Genomic DNA, 26,106 nt, shown 5'->3' on the forward strand with positions numbered 1-26,106 from the left:
TCCTCTTTTATTGTAGTATCTACTTCTTCCTCTGTTGTTGGTTCAATGACCACCTCTTTCCTTTTCTCCACCTGCGATTTTGGCCAGTTATCTCGTTTCAGCGAATCTTCTGTCCGTATTCGCGTCCGGATTGACCATGAATCCTTTTCCTTCTCTGTTGGGTTTTCTCTTGACAGACCTGCAACTGGTTCAGGGGGAGTCAGATGACTTTGACTTTGATCCTCCTCAACTCCTTCCCCTTCTGGGTCTGGCAATTGCTCTCTTTGTCTCTTGGAATTGTCTGTTTCTGGGAGAACCCCCTCTACATTAGGCTCTCCTGCTGTTTCAGTCACAATAGGTTCCTCAGCACCCTCCTGGAGGTCTCCACCCTTGTCTCTCACAGGAGTGATAGAACCGTCTTCAACAAGCTCGGGTTCAGCTTCAGTTCTTCCTTGCTCCTGTTCCGGTGTTGTAATTTGTCTCACTGTTGTTGGTACTCTCAACAACGCTTCTTCATGATCCAGTGGACATGCCACTTTCTTCGTTTGACTTGTGTGAATCCAGTTCGGGATCCCAGCACACTTCACAGCTGTCGTAGTCATTAGGACCACTTGGTACGGTCCCTTCCAACGAGGCTCCAAACACGTTTTGCGCACATGTTTCCAGACAACAACCCAGTCGCGGGCCCTCAGGTTGTGCCCAGGGTCATGGATCGGTGGCAGTGTGGTGGCCTCCACCTGCTGAGAGAAAGAGCGAACTACATCAGCCAGACCCTTGCAGTAATCCAACACCATATCATCTGTAATGTTCACAAGTGCATTGGCTTGAACTGCTGGCAATCTCATTGCTCTGCCCATGGGGATCTCATGGGGTGACAGTCCTGTCTTTCTATCAGGCGTATTTCTCATTGACATCAACACCAAAAGGCAATGTATTGGGCCATTTCAAATTCGTAGCAGCACACATTTGTGCAACTCTTGACTTCAAGGTACCATTCATCTGCTCCATTAATCCTGATGCTTCAGGGCGGTAACTACAATGCAACTTTTGCTCGATGTTCAGTGCTGCACACAATAGTGTAATCACCTCATTATTGAAGCCTGTTCCCCTATCTGATTCTAAAGAGATTGGAAATCCAAAGCACGGTATCAGTTCCCTAAGCAACAGTTTCACTACTGTGAGACTATAATTTATTCGTGTAGGGTATGCTTCAATCCAGTGACTAAAGATGCAAACAATCACCAACACATATCTCAGACCTCCACACACAGGCATCTCAATGAAATCCAATTGCACTCTGCTGAATGGACCTCCTGCTCTTCCAATGTGGCTCAAATTAACCACTGTCCCTTTCCCCGCATTTAATTGCTGACAAACGACACAACGATGGCATACTGCTTCAGCCTCTTGTCTAAATTTGGGGTTGAACCAGTCAATTTTGAACAGACCTATCATGGCATGCCTCCCAATGTGCGCCTGACCATGATAATACCTTGCCATTTGGGACAACAGGCTGTTTGGTAAAACCAACTGACCCTCTTCTGAAACCCACAATTCATCCTGTCTTTGAACACATTTCATTTTGCTCCATGAACATTTCTCCTCTTTGTCAACATTACTCTGTAAAGATTTTAACTCTTCCAAAGTATCAATTACTTTTAATGCAAAACTCGTGCATGTTGTGTCTTTTTCGGCTAACAATTCCCACTTGTTCTTGAACGATATACAGTTCAATGCGCAAAACCTTGCGACTTGATCCGCATATCCATTTCCCAGGGACACGTAATCCTGTCACTTTAGATGTGCACTGCATTTTACAGCTGCAATTTCTTTAGGCAGTTGAATTGCATATAACAACTCTTTTATTCTATCACCATTTCTCACCGGCGATCCATTAGAGATCAGAAAACCTTTCTGCGACCACAATTGACCAAAATGATGAACTATTCCGAATCCGTATTGACTATCTGTGTAGATAGTGACTCAATCGAGCAGAAACATGGCACACCCTAGTAAGAGCGATCTTTTCCGCTACCTGGGCAGAATACACTCCTCAAAGCCAGGAAGCTTCTAATGTACCTGTAACCAGGTGCAAACAACCTGGTAAGGCTGCTGCAACTGGTTCCAAGGTAGCTGAAAAATATGCTACTGGGCGATGAGCATCTTCATGGACCTGAGTCAAGACAGATAATGAACATGCATCACGCTCATGACAAAACAATGTGAAAGGTTTTGTGTAGTCAGGCATATCCAACGCTGTAGCTCTGCATAAACTCTCTCTCAACCCAGTGAATGCTGTCATCTCATCCTGATCTAGCACTATGGATCAGTGACATCCTTATGAGTCAACTTCTGCAATGGTTTTGAAATTTCTGAAAAATTTGGGATCCATTGGCGGCAATAGCCTACCATTCCCAGGAACACCCTGATATCTCTCTGTGTGGTCGGGGGACTTATCTGCGGTATCACTGTAATCCTTTCCCTGGATATTTTCCTCGACCCTTTCTCAGATTGGTGACCCAAATACTTCACTACCTTCTGACAGTACTGCAATTTCAGTGGTGACACGTTATGACCATACTTTCCCAAATTATTCAACAGGGTAATCTCGTCATACTTACATTAGTTCCTTGTCTTGGATGCAATCAATAGGTCATCAATGTACTGTACCAAAGTGGACTGAAAAGGTAACTCTAATGATTCCAATTCTTTTTCAAGATCCGATTGAACAAGGAAGGTGACTCTGTGTACCCGTGAGGAAGTCTACACCAGCAGTAGACTCGATCCAGGAATTTGAAACATAAGAGAAATTGACTATCCTTATGAAGAGACACAGAAAAGAACACTTGTGACAAATCAACAACTGTGAACCATTCTGCATCACATGGAGTCTGGAACATTATCACAGTTGGGTTGGGCACTACGGGCAACACTTGATCAAAATGTAATTTACCTTTCTCAAATTCTGAACAATTCGAACCTTCCCACATGGCTTCTTCAAACCCATTATTGGTGAATTACATGGGCTTCTCAACACCTCCGTCAAAACTCCCTGCTTCACAAAATCTGCAATTGTCTGAGCCACTTTCATCAGGACAGCTTGTCATGTTGTACTGTGGAAGCTTTGGAAACACTGCGTTTGGCTTCAAAGTAACCTTAATCGATTCCACTCCTTTAATCAAACTCACTTCTTTCCCTGTCAAATCCCACACATTTTCTTGTAATGTTCCCTGCAAATCAGGATGAAGCTCTTTTACTGTGAACATGGGGAAAAACTCAATCAAGGGGTACTCCTCATTTGTAGTTTCACATTCAGTTTCTGGGGCTGGGTCCTCCTCCTCATCATCACTATTTGCCTGAATGTCAATTCTGTTATTTGAGCATGTAATAAGACACTTTGTTTTACACAATAAATCCCTTCCAAGTAGGGATACCGGACTCAAATCGCAGACCACAAACTTATGCAGTCCCTGGAAATTACCAATCTCAACTTGCACTGGATCTGTAATCGGGTTTGTCAAAAACGTATTTGCTGCCCCCACAACCTGAACTGTTCGACCAGAAAGAGGCAGATTCTGAACTTCTGCATTTCTCACTGTAGAGCGTGTAGCTCCTGTGTCCACCAGAAATGAGACTGTGGCCCATTACCATTCCCCTCACATAGGGTCCTCTCTGATCTACTTCTAAAGAAGTCTCAAGCACACATGGCTCCTCATCCGAACTGCCCCTCATCCATTCACCATTTATTTCATTCTCACTGTGTAACGGTGTAGGAGGCTGGCCTGGCTTATAGTGGGTACCTTGTGGTACTTAAACTCTGTGCCAGGTCCAGTTATCCCTTATTAGTAGAATAGAGGTGTTTCTAGCAGTTTAGGCTGATAGAAGGTAGCTATGGCAAAGCAGCTTAAGCTGAACTAGGAGACATGCAAAGTTCCTACTATACCACTTGTATCATATAGCACACTATCATAAGAAAACACAATACTCAGTTACTTAAAATAAAGGTACTTTATTTTTATGACAATATGCCAAAAGTATCTCAGTGAGTACCCTCAGAAGGTAAGTAATATACACAAATTATATGTAAACAAACCAAAATCAGGTAAGTAACAGTAAGAGAAGTAGTGCAAACAATGGAGAATCACAATAGGATGCAATAGGTAGAAATAGGCCTAGGGGCAACACAATCCATATATTCCAAAAGACAGTATAGTCGAGATAGGGGAACAACAACTGCCAGCAAAACACTGAAGACGGATTCCTGGACCTGAGGACCTGTAAAGGAAGGGGGCCAAGTCCAAGAGTCGCGCAAGAGTCCAGGGGGGCAGGAGCTCACCAAACCCCAGATGAAGGTGCAAAAGGGCTGCCTCTGGGTGGAAGAAGCCGAAGATTCTGCAACAGCGGAAGGTGCCAGGAACTTCTCCTTTGGTCAGAAGATGTCCCACGGCGTGTTGGAGGATGCAGAGTTGTTTCCACGCAGAAATACCGCAAACAAGTCTGGCTAGCTGTAAGAGTCGCGGTTGAGGATTTTGGGTGCTGCTGGGGCCCAGGAAGGACCAGAATGTCGCCCCTTGAAGGAGGATACGGAGGGGGCGCTCAGCAACTCCGAGAGCCCCACAGAAGCAGGCAGCACCCGCAGAAGTACCGGAACAGGCACTTAGATGACCTGAGGCCAGCGGTCGTCTCAGAGGCACAAAGGAGGGTCCCACGACGTCGGAGTCCAACTCAGCGAGTTGGGCAATGCAGGACGGAGTGCTGGGGACCTGGGCTAGGCTGTGCGCGAAGGAAGTCTTGGATAAGTGCACAGAAGCCCGAGCAGCTGCAGATCACGCAGTACACAGGATTACTGTCTGGCGTGGGGAGACAAGGACTTACCACCACCAAATTTTGACAGAAGGGCCACTGGACTGTGGGAGACAATTGGACCCAGCTCCTGTGTTCCAGGGACCACGCTCGTCAGGATAAGAGGGGACCCAGAGGACCGGTGATGCAGAAGTTTGGTGCCTGCGTTGGCAGGGGGAAGATTCCTTCGACTCACGGGAGATTTCTTTTTGGCTTCCAGTGCAGGGTGAAGGCAATCAGCCCTTAGAGCAGGATGAGGCGCTACAATGTTGCTGGTAGCCGTCTTGCTACTTTGTTGCGGTTTTGCAGGCGTCCTGGAGCAGTCAGCGGTCGATCCTTGGCAGAAGTCGAAGAGGGAAGTGTAGAGGAACTCTGGTGAGCTCTTGCATTTGTTATCTGAGGAATAGCCCACAGGAGAGACCCTAATAGCCCACAGAGGAGGATTGGCTACTGAGAAAGGTAAGCACATTTCAGGAGGGGTCTCTGACGTCACCTGCTGGCACTGGCCACTCAGAGCTGTCCATTGTGTCCTCACACCTCTGCATCCAAGATGGCAGAGCTCTGGGCACCTCCCCTGGGAGGTTCTGGTCAGGGGAGTGGTCACTCCCCTTTCCTTTGTCCAGTTTTGCACCAGAGCAGGGCTGGGGGGATCCCTGAACCAGTGTAGACTGGCTTATGCAGAAAGGTCACCATCTGTGCCCATCAAAGCATTTCCAGAGGCTGGGGGTGGTTACTCCTCCCCAGCCCTTCACACCTATTTCCAAGGGGAGAGGGTGTAACACCCTCTCTCAGAGAAAATCCTTTGTTCTGCCTTCCTGGGACCAGGCTGCCCAGGCCCCAGGGGGGCAGAAACCCATCTGAGGGGTTGGCAGCAGCAGTAGCTGCAGTGAAGACCCCGGAAAGTTAGTTTGGCAGTCCCCGGCCTCTGTGCTGGAGACCCGGGGATGCATGGAATTGTCACCCCAATACCAGAATGGTATTGGGGTGACAATTCCATGATCCTAGACATGTTACATGGCCATGTTCGGAGTTACCATGGTGACGCTACATATAAGTATTGACCTAATGTAGTGCACGCATGTAATGGTGTCCCCGCACTCACAAAGTCTGGGGAATTTGCCCTAAACAATTTGTCCACACACACTAAGTAACTTTGCACCTAACCTTCACCAAGTGAGGGTTAGACATATAGGTGACTTATAAGTTACTTATGTGCAGTGTAAAATGTCTGTGAAATAACGTGGACGTTATTTCACTCAGGCTGCAGTGGCAGTCCTGTGTAAGAATTGTCTGAGCTCCCTATGGCTGGCAAACAAAATGCTGCAGCCCATAGGGATCTCCTGGAACCCCAATACCCTGGGTACCTAGGTACCATATACAAGGGAATTATAAGGATGTTCCAGTGTGCCAATGAGAATTGGTAAAATTAGTCACTAGCCTGCAGTTACAATTTTAAAAGCAGAGAGCATAAACACTGAGGTTCTGGTTAGCAGAGCCTCAGTGATACAGTTAGGCACCACACAGGGAACACATATAGGCCACAAGCTTATGAGCACTGGGGTCCTGACTAGCGGGATCCCAGTGAGACAGTAAAAACACCCTGGCATATACTCACAAACAGGCCAAAAGTGGGGGTAACAAAGCTAGAAAGAGGCTACCTTCTTACAGTCGGTCTCTCAATATCTGTGTAACAAGATCCTCAGCATCTGATTCCTCCTCCACTATGGAAGACCTTTTAGCTTCCTTACTCTCTGATGAACTTTTGTTAGTCTTTCTAGTCTCTTTCTTTCCTTCCGTCTCATCTCCCTGCGTAATTGCTGGAAACAATTTACCATCCTGCAATGTCACTGATCTCCATTTCATCTGTTCCCAATCCCATCTTGCTTTCGCTAAAGACTTTTCTACCCTTCTTATTCTTTTCTCAAATTTCATCTACTGTTGCTGTCTAGCTGCCACCTCCCAAACTGCTAACGCCTCAAACTGTGGTGGTCTCGGAAGGAGCTTCGATTCATATAGCGCCATCCACAATTGCTCAAAAATTCTCAAATTAAACGTCCCATTCTCAGGGAGAGCTTAGCTCCCATTTTTCTCTGTCAACTTGCACCATTGTTTTAACCAGACGGGGTAGGCTTGCCTACACTCGCTCTAATGTATGTATCTCCCCTTAGGGCACTTTTCAACGCCTTGAAAAACTTAATCTTTTCTACTTTTTGTTTATTTGAATCAAATCAGGAAATTACTTTTACTCCCAAGATTCCTTTCACCCACGTTCTCAACCAATTGCCTTTCATGGACGGCTACCAATCTGTGTGCGACCCTTCTCGCTAACCAACCTATCCTAGCGCGGCTCCAATGACGTCACACGTACTGCGGCTGACAAAGTCTTGCGGCTCGTCCTCCTAAACTCCAATGCACACAAAATGAATGCAAAATTTTGGGAGCACTAATCAAAACCCAGAAACCAAAAACAAACCTGCTGGTTTACTACAGGAAGGTAACTTAATTGCTTCAGAAACCTTACGTATTTTCACTGATGGCCCTTTCGCTCATGCAGCTATTACTCTTTCTCGGTCTTCCAGATTCTTAAGCAAAATTCGACCCACAGATTTTACTCTCAACTGATCAATGGGTCTGTCCTGGTGTATATAGGACTCGCCAAATCTCAGTCGAAATTTCCTCTCACCCACTCCAACTCCCACACTAACTTGTTGACCACCCCCGATCAACATACTAAACCAGACTGATTACAACATAAAACTAAGGGTCTCCTACACTTTCCCATATACCCCGGAGTCTTAGACTACTCAGGGTCCATACATCAACAACTATGTGGCCAATTTTTTTTAGCACAAAGCGCCACAAACGTGTGAAGTTCCACGACTTCCCTACTCTCATACTGCAGAGTACGCACACTCCTACTAAAACTTAATTTGGAGTACGCAACTTCCTAAGCTCTCCCATATGTCACAATTCACCTGCAATTTGCATAAGCCGCACAAGAGCAACATATCTCTTTCACTCTATCACTAGAACGCCAGGAGCATACCCAACACAACTAGCAGGATCCTGGATCTGGGAAAGTCATTTCTGGACTTAAGGGAACATCATTTTCTCTACAAATGTCATTTTGAAAAAACAAAATACAAATCTCAAAAATACTGCAAACTCCTACAAAGACAAACCCATCAGTCGCTTTACCACAACTGTTACCACCCTGTACCGGGCACTTATGGCAAGCTCTCAAAGAGAGTAACCATCAGTCTGCTACCATAACTGTTAGCGCGTCGGTCCTTCATAAGTAAACTTACAAGGGGACGCGTATAGGCCGATGAACCTTTTGACTCGTTTAAGATGTTCTTACCATAGTTCCAGAACAGGAACAATAATGAATACACAATTATCAATAAACATAAGTCAATCAATAGTTAATGGAGTCAGTAATTGTCACTCACCATGATTTGTCAGCCATGAATAACTACACCTTTGGTAAAGTTTAGTAAGTTTATTTCCCTTATATTAACAATGCTAATCAAATGAAACACACATAAAAACAATACTGGTTGACCAAAGCGCCGAAAGAGACACAACCTAATCAAGGTTTGAATCACAACACATTCTAAGGCAACGGTACAGATCAGTAGCAAAGTTAGCTTCACGAAGTAATCAAGTACATAAAATTCAGCAGGATAGCTCGTCAAATATTTGTCCCTGCAATTTGTCAGTCATCATGTGAATAGCCTCAACTAACCCAGATTAGTATAAGCATGTGGGGCTTCATGCAAAACAATTTAGAACACCAATTTAGAAAACATCTAACAAAAAAACTTTTAAGATGGTGCAGCTGGTACCTAGTAAGAAAAGGTGTAAAAGTACAATTCAGTCACATTGTCATATCTACCTATCCACGGTATGGGTGAGCGAGCAGAATCAGTCTTCGTCATCAGTTGTTCAGCAAAGCATCAGGCTCTCAGTTAGAGAGTATGAGCCCAATGACAAAATCTCTAATCTCTTCTCAATATTGCATCTCATAACAGGGTAAGATCTGCCTAAAATCTGGTCTGAAGTCTTTTCCCTCTGTCGCGTTGTTATATCAAAGTCACCCAAACTATCCCCTAATTCCCTATTGGTCAGTTAATCGTACGTTATTACTCTACCCAATAATTTTTCTATACCAAATCTATGAATTCTAATATATCTTTCTTCACACAACATTGATTGGTCCGCTTTACGATGTCATCATCATCAAGTTCGTCAGGTATCGAATTTGTTGCATCTTCTTCTCCAGTCCGTGTCTTCATTGTTCACGTCCTGGGAAAGAACCTCTCGCACACATTACACATAGCTTGTTACAGTTTTAAGGACACTGTCCCCTGTTAGTCGGTTCTCATGGAAAGCTTCTGCTAAGCACTTTTAACAAGATAATGAACATTTCACAGTTAGGGCCAGATGTAGCAAAACTAGGTTTTGCGACTCGTAAATTGCGACTCGCAATTTCTGAGTCGCAAAACCATATGCAGAAAGGTGTCTCAGACACCTTCGGCGAGTCGCTATGGGGTCGCAAAGACCCACTTCATTAATATTAATGAGGTGGGTCGCAATTTGCGACCCCATAGCGACTATGGGCACTCACGGGGATGGAGGCCTGCTGGGAACAGCAGACCTCCATGTCCGTGACTGCTTTTAAATAAAGCAGTTTTTTTTTTCTCAAGTGTAGCCCGTTTTCCTTAAAGGAAAACGAGCTGCACTTAGAAAAAAAAACCGAAACCTTTAGTTTCTGATTTTTTCAGGGCAGGTAGTGGTCCCTTGGACCACTGCCTGCTCTGAAAAAATATTTTTGGGTCCACTCACAAAGGGGAAGGGGTCCCATAGGGACCCCTTCCAGTTTGCGAGTGGGTTACCATCCACTTCAAGTGGATGGTAACTGCGCGCGGTCGCAAATGGAATTGCATACCACTGCGAGTCGCAAATAGGAAGGGAACACCCCTTCCTATTTGCGAGTCGGAAATGCATTTTACGAGTCGGTTCCGACTCGCAAAATGCATTTCTGCATAGCAAACACACGTTTGCGACTCGCAAACGGCGATTTTCGCCGTTTGCGACTCGCAAACAGTTTGCTACATCTGGCCCTTAGTTCACTCTGTCAGCATTTTATTAAACGCTAAGAAATACAGCTTCTGCATGAGGCATGGCAAAACTAGGCCAAGACACCTGCTTAGTTAAGGTCTACAATTAATAAGCTAGAACATACTTCATAACCCTAAATATGACATATTACTACATTAATCTAATACATTTTCAATATTTCATGAGTATTAACCATCAATTAGTACATTTCGTGAAGACTGGTTGCCATTCTTCAAGGTCACAATTTCAAACGTGTGTATTATTTTTCTCTACGTTATTCATTTTCTACGTATTTCATTATTCAAAATACATAAGCATTCATTAATAATTTCTAATTAAGACACCTGCTTTAGCACCAGTGAGTTAAGCAAATTTGAGAAATTGCATTGGCATTCCCTCAACATACTGTATTTCTAGACAAATCACCTATTCGCTAGTACATAAAGTAAAACGATGATATATCTGATCACAGTAATCTAGTGCTCATACAATGTGTTGCAATGCTCTTAGGCCATGTCTGTGGTATATAAAGAGACCGTTTGCAGTGATAACAAGGATGACAACCAGCAGACTTGAGGTGACAGAAGCCCCTGCAGGAGCAAGTGAGGACGATGATGGTCCAGTACGGAGATTATGCACAAACAGTGAATTGTGGACCTACCACAGAAAAATAACTGGGCACAAATTCACAGAAGCAAATGTAGGGAAGCCTGATATAGAGTTAAACTGGAGTGTTGCTAAAGGAACTCCTGGTTGCAAAGGGTCATACTGTCACAGCGATGTCACAATGTATTTTCAACTCTCCTCGCTGTCAGCATTCACTACAAACCTCGCAACACCATTAAATCGGCATTTGGCATTTTGTCACCTCCCTCTAACCAGCTCCTGGCATTCTGGCCACCTCATAGGGTCTCCTTGGTCAGTGCGAAAAGCACATATAAGGAATTATTCAATTACTTACTGTGCGCTGCTGATTTTCCTCCTATGCCAAGGAAATAAAACACTTTTCAATGTAACATATTGGTCCAGGCCATGGGGGCTGCCAATTACAGGGCAGTAGTTTATCTATTCTGTTCCCCAGAGTAGCATAAAACGTTTTCCTAAATGCAACTTTTTGTCATTGTGATCTGCCTCGAGTAGGCATAGGCAGAAATCTAGATCCAACATTCGGCTAATGTTGTTTGTGTGGGAGTTGAGTGGGGTGTGTATAGATTGGAATAGCCTAGTTGTAAAATTTATATACTTCCTTTTTTCTCTGCAAACTACAGTTTTTGGCCCACGTTGGAGATCACATTCGCTATTGATTTATTTTCCAACATAGGAGTAATACTTTGTTTGATTCAATCTGTTGGACACCTTCTTACACCCCTCCTACTACCCTACTACCTTCATGTGTTTTTAAACTTTTTCTTTATTGCATTTCTCATATACAAACAACGCAATTAAAAAACGTCCACACAACTCTAATAGTACCATGCAATAAACTAAACTCTGAAGCCAAGTTGTGTGCAAATGCAGGAACGTTACTAACAATTTGGTTGTAATGCCATGACCAGTGAGGAATATGACTATCCAGACAAACCAACTTGCCTTTTTCTTTTACTCATACGAAAAGACTTATTTAATGACTGGGCCTAATGGTCTTGCAATTAGTCGCACATGACGATCAGCATCTTCCTATAGCATCCCCAGACCCCAGACATGAGCAACCACATGTGTAACTCCACACCATCAACTACTAACTCACTTAAAATAAAGTATTTTTGCTGTGTAGTAGGTTCTGTTTAGGATACTTAAAAGGTAACAATTTTTGCATAATTTGCATTAATATTATCTTAATGAGTTCACTGATTCATTGCTTATCTTTTAATAATCAATTCAGATATTATGAACCAACGCTTGACCTTAGCAAAAAATTCATCCAAAAGTTTAAGATGTTTGTGCTTGACATCCCAGTTATAGCGCCCACCCCAGTGATTTCAGACTTGCCTTCCATTGAAATATAAGATTATCATTATCACTCAACCAAGTAGTAGCATTTGTGAACAGAAAAAGCTAAAATGTATTTTACTTAGTTGCTAATCTCAAAGAGGTCCCAAATGTAATACTTGTAGATAGACGGTCTCTGACCTTTTTTAATATTCAAACCCAATGCTCAATGACACTAAGGCCCTCATTACAAGTCTGGCGGTCTCATGACCGCCGGACTGGCAGTGGCGGTCCTACCACCAACAGACTGGCGATGAAGACCGCCACATTATGAGTGTGGCAGGTTGGCGTCTGCCAACCCGCTCATACTGCCAGGGTGGTTAAATCCACCGGGCCAGAGATTTGCATCTCCAACCTGGCGGTCTAATGAAGACTGCCGGCGGTATTAGGAGTCGGCTTTCCACCAGGGTTTCCGCAGCGGTAGCACTGCCACTAAAACCTTGGTGGAAAGGCTACCTGTGACCTGAAATTTCTTCTCTGTCACTGGCAGACTATTCCCCCAAGCAAGCGCAATATCCCCTCCCCCAATACCAGAACCCTCTCCCCCCTTCTAGTACGGGTCCCCCACCCCCATCCTAGTACAGCACCCCCAACCCTCTAGTACAGCGCCCCCGCCCCCTTCTAGTATAGCACCCCCTTCCTAGTACAGCACCCCTCTCCCCGCATACACGCACACAACCCGCATACACTCATTCACCAACACTGACATAAACACATTCACTCACATGCATCCATACACGCATTCACTCACATGCATCCAAATACACATTCACTCACGTGCATCCATACACGCATTCACTTCAGCATTCATAACGTATTCAACAATGCATACACACACCCATACACATGCGCATACAAACACTCATACACACTTACGTGCAAACACGCACACAACACCCACTCACACGTGCACACACAACCCCCCCCCCCCCACTTACCTCCCCTGTCGGACACCTGACTTACCTTGTCCGACGAGGAGGTCGTCCGGCAGGGAACGGGAGCTTCCACCGCTGGCAGCACCCCGCCACCAGGACAGTCCTTTTGGCGGGGCGGGGCCAGTGGTGGAACCTCCCATGAACCTCTGACCGCCAGCACGACTGCTGCAGCATTTCAGCCCAAAATGTGGCAGAAATCCTGCAGTACTTGTAATATGGTGGGGGGAAGACAGCCAGCACTGGCAGTCTTCTGGCGCCCGCAGCTTTGGCGGTCTTTGCAAAAGACCATCAAAGTTGTAATGAGGGCCTAAATCTTTTAAAGTAAAAGCAGTTGTTTATTTTTGTATGCAGTTTTCTCGATACTCAAGCAGTCACTCATTTGCTACAGTAATCTCGCAGAAGGCCCCTGTGCCTTTCAAACACATTCAACCTCCTTCTATTAGTTTAACCAATGGAGTTATACATATATCTAACTAACAAAACGTAGTTACTCAAACGCATCCAGATGAGCACCAGAAACAGAGCGGCCTCTCTGCAAATTTGTTGGATTTATTGCAGTCAATGATACTGTCACTACATAGATACTGACAGTGAGCTTGTGCTGAATGAAGACGATATCCCAGGTACGAAATCTGGTATGGTCGTGAGAAGCAAATGATGTATTACAGCTTTCTTGTGTGCTCAAAAATGCTAATATTTGTTTCCCAACATCCTGTTGAGGACGTCATTGAGTACAAAAATATGTATATTTTATTAGCTCTCCAACAGATTCTTGATCATGGGACGGATTTAAAAATTGCTTCCATGTGGTGATTTTTCATTCCAGTGAAGACTACAAATTATTTTCTCAGACATAAAGCTTTCTAACCTAATGCTCCACTCTTCTCATTTTTGTGTGAGAAGCCAAAATGCTGACGTGCTGCGTGTGATGACTCGCCCAGTAGTGCCTACAGGTGCATGCGATTCAAATACAAAACCTCTCATCTCAAAACAATACAACAACACCCGTTTCTTCAAGTGGCCGAGAAAAGTCAGGAACATTTCTTTAGGAATAGCAAAGGAGAAATCACATTGTAAATTGTGTGGGATCCTTCAAAGGAAGTGTTGAGAAATTTGATTATTTTGAAATGTTTGTACAAAAAAAGCAGAAACGCATATTTAGGAAGACCAACAGACGACTATTAAAGCTCTGAAGCAGATACTTTTGGAACCTTAGTCACAAGTTTACAAAAATCTAATAACATCAAACATTTTCCAAGCATACTATATACAGAGAAGGCATTGTCCTTGCACAAGAGGGCAGGACGTAGATATTAAAAACAAGGTAATACATGTCGAAGTACCTTTGCTCAATTTGTTAAGCAAAAACAGATGTAGTAATATACGAAGATGGCTTGAAGGGAGATTACAACTGATCAAAGGGCCATAAATGCAGCATGTAATCTAAATATCTCAATAATAATATAGGGTGTTTCCCAGATCAGCAAGAATTGGACATTTACTTCCAGCTACTTAACAGCTCAAAACTCTTCACCACAGAAGTGTTCAAAATGACATGGCCGTTTGCTTTAGAGGAAGTGAATGCAACTTTTCAGAAACGTATGATCAAGGAGTCTGGGCTCGATGCCTTTCTTGCATAATTTATATGACGTTTGCTGATAGCTTCTTCCACCACTTATACAGCCGTGTCTTTTGCAGATGGGCTCTTTCACCCAGTGACAGAAGCATTTATGATCACGATCTTTAAGCCGTCCAGAAACCTAACATAATGGTTCCAACTAATACCCATTCTCTCTAGTAAACACAATTTTTAAAATCTTGGTGAAGATTATGGCATGCAGAATGTAATGTGGCACACTATACACCTGAACTGAGTCTGATCAATTTCAAGTAGAATTTCCTCTGATAAATGAGAAGAATAAGAGTAACAAAGTTGATGGCTCCCATGCGCTATTTTCAGTCAATGATCGTATAAAATTGCCACTCCTGCATCCCTGTAAGAATTTGACTTTACTAAAAATGTGTATCGAATGAATCAAGAAACTATAAAACCATGCGAGCTCAAGTTCCGTTGCGATCAAGGAGATTCATGCAATTCTATTTACAGAGTTTTACAAGGATGACATTGCCATTTCTCTCTGTTTCTCAGTGCACAAGCCCTAGAAACGTTGGCATGCCAGGTCGGAGGTTGACCAGATATAAATGGAATGCCAATAAATATGAAAAACAGTTATTGTGTGTGAATTACATCTTGTTTACATTGTACATGGCATGTAGTGATTCTTTCTAAAGATTACAAATGATCAAGAAAGGCAGGTCCTTATCAGGATATAAGATAAGCATTGGCAAAGTGAATAGGGTTGTTTTTTGTTAGAATTGTGTGATAATAGGCGACTTTGTGTGTTTTTGTGCCCAGCTGTCCTAGAAATAACATTCTATAGTAAATCAACATATTGAGCTACAACCGCATGGAAACTGGGAGTTGACCCTCTTTCTGGACTTGACTTCACAGTTTAACTGTTTTATAAAAAGGAGAGACAAGATGAAGTTTACAATGTAATGTGCAATCTTAAATGGCATACACTGAAATATATTGCATATTAGATGCTTTTGGAAAAGTTTTTAAGTTTCTTTAAGAAAACCTATGTGAGTACACATCTTTAGTTTGTCATCAAAAATAGCTCTAAATCCAAAAACCCAGGAGAGTAAAAGAAATGATTGCACATGGTTGATTAGCAAATAGCAATCTTTTTTCATAACAGAATAAAGAACCTAAACAGCATGCTTTTCTCTCACTATACAGTCATAAACCAGTAATTAAAATGCCATCCTGTCAGAAAAGTAAACAGATCAAAGAGCACACACTGACTTTTGTCTAGCAAAAAACTACTTGAGCCCCATCACGAAACCCAGTGGCAACACGAATGGGGCAGTATAGCCATCCATGAAATGCCATATTCTTGCTGTTAAAGCAAACCAAGAAAATCACATAAATACTAATAGCTGCAGGTTAAATTACCAAAACCTCACCTATCTCTGTACTTATCATACTCGTTTTGAATAATTAGTGATATGAAGTATTCAGACAGCGAAAGCTGTTGTTAGCTGGTATTGATCAGCTAAAGCTGTCTTTAGTAATACCTTATAAAATAGTACAAAACTGAAACGAGTCTCTTGACCAAAAGAAAGTAACAAGGGAGAATTCTGGAACTGAGAATAAGGGAAACCGAGTATGCTACAATAAAGCTTAATAAGAGACTTCAGTTCACTAGTTAAAGAGAATGTCAATAAACCGTGGAAGCAATTATAATTGGACTTTAAAATGTGGGAGACTTGCCCCATCCGTAGTTGACATCACTTGCTTTAGCACAGTGATTAATTATAGGACACTTGATGCTAATGCACAAGTAATGATGTAATTGCAAACTCTGGAGAGCATTAGAGCTGCCAGGCCATGGGAGAGTAAGTGTAAATAGCCACCATTACTAGCTGCTTTTATGACACGATGGCCAGTTAATCTAGAGCAAACATGTATGTGCACATTAGTTATATCAGATGTTAGATGGGAATTTGTGACAGATTGAGTTTGTTGCGACTGCTTTGGGAAAGGGGAGAGGAACATCCATTGTAGAAAGTACTGTACATATTTTCTGTTAATTTAAACAAAAAACTCTTACATGAAATGTAAAAGAAAAAATTGCTTCAGTTTGCACGTCAATCATACGGTCCCAGTGCCCCTCATTGTCTTACCTATGAGGTTCGGACCTCTGACTCTATTAAAAATATTACTAGAGTAAGGAGATTTACTCTACCTTCATAGTCATATACTCATGTAAAAGTTTTGCAGATCACTAAAATGGGATGAAGATTATGCAATATCTTCAGCAGCTTTAACAATATATGTGGATTACTTCAGCAGCCCTGAGGCTTAACAGAAAAAAACTCAAAACCGAGACTGCCCTGCCTGGTGGTCCTCATAACATGTATTCTACTTGTTGGGTGTGCTCATGGTGCTTTTTTGTGTGAGACCAGGCTGGATGGTACCAGCACAGATTAGTTTCTTTCACGTACCACAGCTGTCTGGCCACTGGCTTGAAGAGATACACACACAGGAGGCCATATTTCATGATATGCCATTTGCTCACTAGGTCAGCTCAAGGTCTGCCACTTCAAGATCACGGCAGTCTTCTGAGAATGATAAGCCAGCCATTTGGTTGCGCACTAGGTGGAGCTCTCACTGCTACTTGAGAGGATTTTACATTTGATCATTTACCCTTCATACAGTTGATAATTATTTGAGACCTTATGGCTTCATCAAATCAGGCCATATTTCTCGGGCCTCTATATTATGAAGCCTTGCAATGACTGTGCACATTACATCTCCTCTAAGGTGTTCTTTAAGTTGATCTGGAGGCACAGAGATCCAGGGATGGCTGGACCACATGGATCCCTGGAGCATCAGGGCCATTATCTAATCGTAGAGTTGGATGCAGGCAGACTGTAAGAACAACTGTTTCTGTCTAATTGCTGGTCAAGTGACGAGTTAAGATTACAAATCAAATGCCCGGAAATACAGGCAGGTTTGTTTGTAGTTAAGTACCTGACTTTGACAAGGCAGAATCTTGCATTCTTTTGAAAATATACAACATCTCAGCTGTCAAGTACTCAGACAGAATTTGCATGGCCATGAGGGGTTTCGCGATCCAAAGTTTCGAAAGAGTTTCTTACCTTTAGGCATGTAGGTCATATTATCAGTGACAGCAGGCAGTGCCATTGTCATTGCGAATTGTAATTCCAGCTTTCTCTAGGATTCTCTAGATATTTTTAGGTCTAGCTTGGCAACACACCTGTCTGTCTGCGTCTGTTCTTACCAGTTCTTTAACTCATACTTAAAGTGGTTTTGCTTCCACTCAGAGGTAAAATCTTTTTATTTGTCATGTTAATTTTAATGTTTTAAATTTTTGTGGACATATTATTCAGGATTTCGTTTTATGGTAATATTGGATTCTAAAGTCCCGGTTTTGAGACACTTTGTATCTGCTCCGCACAGCTGATCTTTAAATATCAAGTGACAAAACTTAAGTACTCATTTGTGAAAGTGAAAGTGGAAAGTGAAAGTGGTTTTGGTTCCACTCAGAGGAGTATTTCTCTCTTATTGCATGCCATTGCCTCTTTTCTTATTTTTCTGCCTTCAGTTAAGTACTTGTATTGAAATCCATGTGAGACCATTTTACATCTCAAAAGTATTGTAAATCATCACATATTTCACTGTTTATTTCATGGATGCATTTTGCCAATGTGTGTTTACTTGGGAAATCAATGTTGGTCATAGGGCTTTGCACATCTGGCCCGCATTTGAAAATCTGCCCTAGAAACAATTCTCAGTGATGCTATTTTGCTTGAATTCTTGTGGTTTGTGCCTTAGATCTGTAGTATTTGCATCGGAGCTCTTTACCATTTACTATTAGCAGAAGGAATAAATTTAGCACTGGATCTGTTTCTTATCCTACTTTTCCAGGGATCCCCGAACATGGACAAATTTAGCTCAGCTTATTCTTTCTAAAATTCAGATGGAGCGGCATCAGGGCTTACCCAAGTTTAGTGGGGGCCTTTTGGTCTGTAGATTGTGCTTAAAATAGGGGTGGCTGGAGGATTGGGGGCAAAGCTGAGATGTTTGTATAAGTGTTATTTCTCCATAGAATATGAAGCATTAAAAAGCATAGTTGTTGGTGATACTTTTATAGATGTGCAGCAAAAAATAATGTCTTGTTTCTGCATTTAGTTTTTTGAGGTAGATGAAAAACACAAACAAATTGAAGAGGCACTTCAAACTAAATTGGCGACCTTAGAGAAGGAGGCTGCGCAACATCAAGCTGTACTGAGTGGACTGACCCAGAAGTACATGGAAAACATTGAGAAGCTGCAAAATGAGAAAGCAAAACTGGAAGTAAGGTTAATTATTCACATCATTGAGTTTTGGCCTAATTTCTTTTAAGTCATATTCTTTCTTCTCCCCTCTATATCTTTGGCCTTATTTTCATCACTGCCTAATTTCTTCTTCAAAACTAATTTTGACCTTTATATGACACTCCTTTGTCCTGCTTTCTGCCTCTGATCATCTCTTCTATAAAATCTGCATCGTTAAAGGTGATAACTACCAGTACCATACAAAATTGCATTTATTTTCAGTGGGTCCGCTCATGATCTCCTTCTTTTTCTCAGTTGTCTCCCTTCATGAACTCACAACAGTAACTGCTTACTGTTTTAATGATGTCACATAATTCTCCATTGTTCACCCTCATAGTCATCCAGTAATCCTTCAAATCACCTGACACAAGTTACCTGTAACTTTCCTTAATCTCTTCATGATCTCTCAGATACAGTATGCCATCTCTTGTGCTGATCCTACCCTTGTTGTGCCACACTGTAGACTCTCCTCCACACTGTTATCTTGTATAGATCAACAGAGACCACAATGATCAGATTTTCACAGACAAAAACCTTGACATTCCATAGACAGACATAGGGCCTGATTTAGATATTGGTGGACGAGTTACTCAATCACAACGGTGACAGATATCCTGTCTGCCTAAATATAAATCCCATTATATTTTATGGGATTTAGATTGCGGCGGTCGGGATATCCATCACCGCAATGAAGGAGTAACTCGTCTGCCAATATCTAAATCAGGCCCATAAGCCTATATGTTGGTAGGGACCATGGGTGCACAAGGACCACGATGCGACCTCATGCCGACAAAGAACACCCATAGGGGTACATCACAAAGATCTATAAGATTGGCTGGATTAAAGATAGACCAATTTCAAAAAAGTTTAAACTACCTCAAGGAACAGTTAACTGAGATCTCAAGTTACCTGTATAAGAAGCGTATTCATTTCTGTTTTTTCTTTGCTTTCCAGGACCTATAGTGTTTATTTATAATGATAAAAAAGCAAAATTATATTTTTTTGCAAAATACCACACCTGGATTGAAAAGACTAGCTATGCCTGACCAGGAACAACTTGAGATTTGTTAGATAATATTCAAATTACTTACCGATAATCTTAATAATTACACCAATTCCTACCTGCTCGTCTCCGTACTTACTTATTGAATGAATGTGCCCTTTCTCTACATGCTACTTCTTCAAGCTGTTCAGTATTTCTGTTACCAATGTAGGAATTACCCATAAACCCCATACCTCCTTGAAGTGCTTCCTGTTTCTGCTAAGCCCCTAGTTAGAGGCTGATAAAGGAAACACATGCTTCGCACTAAAACAAGTAAAGAGGAGTCAAAGTAATGAAGATTACTGGTAAGTGATTTGAGCATTACCCCTCCTCCCCTTCCTCGTCCCAGTCATTACTTAATGAGGTATGCCCAAGCTACTTTCATCAGCCAAGAGAAAAAAGTGTTGAAGTAAGCCTCAGCAAGGCCTACTAGTGAAAGGGGTTCACCTTTCTCTGCACAAAGTCCTCAGACCATGTAGAAAGAAGTTGGCACAGAAACTGGAATAAAAGACAAAAGTTTATTAACCTCATGAGGTGGTACTACAGTTCAGACAGCACCCTTGGGTAATGTCTGAAGTAGCACACTGAACTGAGAGAGCATGGTCCTTTTATACCCACACAGGGGCTAAAAGGAGATGGTACAATTATGGAAACAAGACTTGTATACATGTAAGGTCATGTGGAAAATGCACAGTCGACAGGTAGGAGGAGCTAACAGTTTCCAAGCACTAACAGCTGCAGACCTTACTGAGCATGTGCGAAAGTAAGAGATGCTAAATATAACTTGTCACTAGGCAGATTTCAAGAGCAGTTAACAGAAAGGTAGGACAGAGCACATGGTGAGCACATGGCAGCATGTAGCAGAGAAAATGGCTGCCATGAATACAAAATGGATTCCGCAAAATGTTCACAATAGTTACTAAATACAAGATGTCTTCTGCTAATGCTTAATCTAATCACTGCTAAATTACAACAGACGACCCTTTCAGCATTAGCTGAAGACATTCGTCTTTCTGGGATAATCTAAATATTCATCTTGTATATTTATGCTCATCAATTCAGCTATTTCCTTATCTAACATGTGTTGTGCCTTCATTTCTGTAATATTTTTTTTTGGTAGGCATACAAGCAGTAATACACATGGAGCAGAACATTGGACCACACTGAATACAGATACAGCATGTAAAAAATATTGCAATTATTACACACAGGACCTTCCAACAGGTAGTTGGTAATATCCATAGTTACCACAAACAAAATATGTATTATGTGAAGCTGTAAAACTGCTATTATTTACACTCTCAATAGTTAAAATCAAGGTACAATCGCTTATTCCTACTGGAATTCGTCCAATGCTTCGTATACATAAATCTGCTTTAGTTTTTGTAACAGAAAGCACAAATTGTTCTTTCTTGTCAGAGTCTTGTATATTTGTGAAGACATATGGTATTGAAACATTGTCCGGTTGATACTCTTCCAATTCCCATTTAGTTCCTTTAGCTTGGGGATACCCATCTTTGTCTTGGTAGCATACTTTATTAAGGCGAAAAAGAAGTCCGCCCTCTGTACGTTTTCCAGATGCAAACAAAATCATGTACCAAGCTTGACAAGAACCATTGTGTGAAAAAGGAAGAGGAATGAAAGGTGTTCCTCCTTTCTTTTGATGCACAGGTATCATTCCACATACCCAACAGTTAGTAGTATTTGTAGCATTATGAGTATGATGCAACATCTGAATGAAAGTATTATTGAAATACGATTGACGGTGCCTCTGCTCCTGATAGGGAAGCGTAAAGTAATAGTGATCCTCTGGTACTGGAGTAGTGGCAACAAAAAACTCACGAGCAGGAGACTTCTTTTCAATAAACCAGGTGATTGTTGCTGTAACCACCAAAACAACAACAAACCCCATAATACTAATGATCAATTTGTTATTCATTTTAGCAACAGTGATAATCGACCCTTTCAGAAATGAATTAAAAACAATTGTTGGAGCTCTTATCCCTGGGCAGCCGCTGATTTCTTCACCACGGGCCAAGACGGGTGTCACTACTCTAATGCACGGCTGATCCACCCCCCTTGCCACATTGGCTCTCCGTTTCACTAACCCAGGGCGGTAGCTCAACCAGTCTTTTCAAAACAATTTTCAGATTCTTTCCTTGGTCTCAAATTATATCGCGACACTCCAGAAGTCGTATGGTCCGGGAAGACCTCTGCAGATTCGTCAGGTGATATAGCACGGCCTTTCTCCGTAGTCAAAATCTCTCGATGATCGGTCAGCACAGCAGGTTCCACCAAGGTAGGTAGCACTCTCTTGCAGTGAGTACTATGGACCCAATTCTTTCGGTTCGTCACTCGAACTGCTGTCCTTGTCGCAAGGAGCACCTGTTCTGGGCCTCGCCACCTTGGTTCCAAGCTGCTTGATCTTTCAAAAGACTTAATCATCACCTGGTCACCAGGTCGGAGTTCATGGCCTTCACCTGTAGATCTGTCAGGAAGTGCTTCTCGAACCTGTTGATGAATAGAAACCAAATTGTCGGTTAACTGTGCCAAATAATCATTCATCAGGACACAAGGTACATCATATACAGATTTTGGTTTAGGAACTCCCCAAATATTCATTGGTCTCCCAAATACTACTTCATAGGGGCTAAGGCCAAGTCGGGAGTGTGGCACTGACCTAATAGACAATAATGCCAATGGTAATGCATCTGTCCAAGTTAAGGATGTGGAAGCCTGTATCTTCGCTAATTTCAGCTTCAATGTAGCATTATACCTTTCCACCAACCCTGCTGATTGTGGGTGGAAAACCGCATGGAACTTCTGTTTGATCCCTAATCCTTTCACGACATACTTAATAACTTCCCCAACAAAATGAGGTCCGTTATCACTCCATAAAAGTCTGCAAACACCAAACCTAGGGAAAAATTCTTTCAAAAGCACCTTCGCTGTGGTAATGGCAGTATTATCCTTTGTGGGGTACGCCTCTATCCATTTACTGAAGGCACAAACCACCACCAAGACATACTTTAAATTGTTGCAGCGTTCAAGCTGAATATAATCCATTTGTAGAATTTCAAAAGGTGCAGTTGGTGTAGCAAACCCTCCTGCAGGAGTACGTGTCCCTTTTCCAGGATTGTATTGTAAGCAGATCAAACAAGACTGTACTACTCTCTTAGCTGTACTGGAAATTTCTGGATGCTCCCAAACTTGCGTAAGCAACTTCGTTATTGTTGAAGCTCCAACATGTGCCAGCCCATGTGCCATCTGAACCATAGGTTGTACAAAAGCTATAGGCAATTTCCATTTATCCATCTGCTTATTCCGCCAACAGCCCTCATCATCCAATTCTCCATCTTTAGACCGTTGCTCACGTTCTTTCACAGAAGGAGATTTCTGTATATCTAATACGTCTTGTCTAGCATTATGCCAACGTTCAGCTTGTGACTTCACTACATACATAGAAGTAGTACTTCGCTGCATCACAGTCTCACGTGCTACACGGTCTGCAAGAGCATTACCTTGCCCTATCTTATCGGTCACTTTCTTATGTGCACTACATTTCACAATAGCTAGTTTATTTGGATATGTCAATGCAGTCAAGAGGTTATGCACTAATTCTCCGTGCATTATCTGCATCCCGTGGGATGTGAGAAAACCTCTCTCCTTCCAAAGCAAACCAAAATCATGAGCCACTCCAAAAGCATAGCGGCTGTCTGTGTAAATGTTCACACTTAAATCAGTACTAAGCTCACATGCTCGTGTCAAAGGTATTAGTTCAGCTACTTGAGCTGACTTCTGTGGTATACGAGCTGTCTCCACTACCGTGTGTATTGTGGTGATTGCATATGCAGCTGAGGTCGTACCATCTGGCAACTTCAAACAAGACCCATCAACCCACAGTTCCCCGTCTACAACTAAAAGGGGCGTATCTTGTAAATCAACACGACCCTTTGTCTGTTCTTCGGTAAGGAATATACAATCATGTGTTTCTTGTGACTGAGGCTGAGTCACCGGATATGGCAACAAAGTAGCTGGATTTAGTGTCGCACATCTCTTCAGTGTAATGTGAGGAGCCAACAGTGTCAACTCATAACCTGTCATACGGGCGCTAGTTAAATGTTGTGTCTTTGTTTGATTTAAAAGAGCATCAACCGCATGGGGTACTAGCACCAACAGCTTATGTGACAAAACTATCCCTTCACTCTGACGTATTGAGACAGCTGTTGCGGCAACGGAGCGAAAACACCCAGGCAACGCTTGAGCGACAGGATCAAGTACTGCTGAAAAATATGCACAGGGACGCTGCTTATTGCCATGTGTCTGTACTAAAACTGACAATGCACATCCATCTTTCTCGTGTACGTAAAGTGCAAAAGGCTTCATGTAATCTGGAGTACCTAACACTGGTGCAGAACAAAGGGCTTGTCGCAGCTGCCGGAAAGCAGTCTCACATTCATCTGTCCATGGGAGGGGCATTGGAGTATCTTTAGTCAAAAGTGCTAGCAAAGGTTTGGCAATGTGTGAAAACCCTAATATCCATTGCCTACAAAAAGAAGTAAGACCAAGGAATGCACGAACATCTTTCTGAGTAGAGGGTACTGGTGTGTCTAAAATTGCTTGAATACGATCTGATGTAAGTGCACGGCCCTCCTTAGACAAAAGGTGACCTAAATAGGTTACCTTTGGTCTACAATATTGCAATTTCTTTCGTGACACTTTATGATGGTGTGAAGCAAGAAAAGAAAGTAAGGACAAAGTGCACTTTTCACATTGCTCCGGGGTATCAGCTGCCAACAAAATATCATCAACATATTGTATGAGAGCCACACTGTTAGACCTGACAGCCTTAGGGTAGTCACCCCTAACTTTTTGCCTGCCTCCCTCCACTTTTTGGACACTGTTTTTGCTGGTTTATAGATTCTGCGCACTTTACCCCTGCTAACCAGGGCTAAAGTGCATATGCTCTCTCCCCTAAAACATGGTAACCTGGAATCATACCTGATTGGACTATTAATTTACTTATAAGTCCCTAGTAAGGTGCACTTTATGTGCATAGGGCTGGTGAATTAAATGCTACTAGTGGGCCCGCAGCACTGGTTGTGCCACCCACTTAAGTAGCCCCTTTTCCTTGTCTCAGGCCTGCCATTGCAAGGCCTGTGTGTGCAGTTTCACTGCCACCTCGACTTTGCATTTAAAAGCACTTGCCAAGCCTAGAACTCCCCTTTTTCTACATATAAGTCACCCTTAATGTGTGCCCTAGGTAACCCCTAGAGCAGGGTGCTGTGTGGGTAAAAGGCAGGACATGTACCTGTGTAGTTAAATGTCCTGGTAGTGTAAAACTCCTAAATTCGTTTTTACACTACTGTGAGGCCTGCTCCCTTCATAGGCTAACATTGGGGCTGCCCTCATACACTGTTGAAGTGGCAGCTGCTGATCTGACAGGAGCAGGAAGGTCATATTTAGTATGGCCAGAATGGTGATACAAAATCCTGCTGACTGGTGAAGTCGGATTTAATATTACTATTCTAGAAATGCCACTTTTAGAAAGTGAGCATTTCTTTGCACTTAAATCCTTCTGTGCCTTACAATCCACGTCTGGCTGGGCTTGGTTGACAGCTCCTTGTGCGTTCACTCACACACCCCAAACACAGGGTACTCAGCCTCACTTGCATACATCTGCATTTTGAATGGGTCTTCCTGGGCTGGGAGGGTGGAGGGGCCTGCTCTCACACAAAGGACTGCCACACCCCCTACTGGGACCCTGGCAGACAGGATTGAACTGAAAGGGGACCTGGTACACTTCTTAGCCACTCTTTGAAGTCTCCCCCACTTCAAAGGCACATTTGGGTATAAAACAGGGCCTCTGCCCTACCTCATCAGACACTTGCTGGAGAAGAAACCTGAACCAGAAACTACATCCTGCCAAGAAGAACTGCCTGGCTGCTCAAAGGACTCACCTGCCTGCTTTCTACAAAGGACTGCTGCCTTGCTGTTGCCCTGCTGCCTTGATGAACTCTTGTCTGGCTGTGAAAGTGCTCTCCAAGGGCTTGGATAGAGCTTGCCTCCTGTTCCTTGAAGTCTCAGGACCAAAAAGACTTCTCTCTTTTACTTGGACGCTCCGTGCGCCGAAAATTTCGACGCACAGCTTGTTTCGCGGCGAGAAAAACGCCGCACTCCGACGCTGATCGACGCGACGCTCTTGGGACGATCGAAGATCCGACGCAC

General features: G+C 42.8%; 1 protein-coding gene across 1 annotated transcript in view; it reads left to right on the plus strand.

Annotated features, from left to right (window-relative positions):
- PPP1R21 (protein phosphatase 1 regulatory subunit 21) overlaps positions 1 to 26,106 on the plus strand; it is a 448,835-nt gene that overhangs the window by 70,827 nt on the left and 351,902 nt on the right. The window contains exon 5 of the mRNA XM_069234042.1: positions 18,652 to 18,816. Coding sequence (XP_069090143.1) covers positions 18,652 to 18,816 — 165 coding nt within the window. The remainder of the gene's footprint in view (positions 1 to 18,651; positions 18,817 to 26,106) is intronic.

This window comes from Pleurodeles waltl, chromosome 5, assembly GCF_031143425.1.
Source record: "Pleurodeles waltl isolate 20211129_DDA chromosome 5, aPleWal1.hap1.20221129, whole genome shotgun sequence".
Classification (NCBI taxonomy): domain Eukaryota; kingdom Metazoa; phylum Chordata; class Amphibia; order Caudata; family Salamandridae; genus Pleurodeles; species Pleurodeles waltl.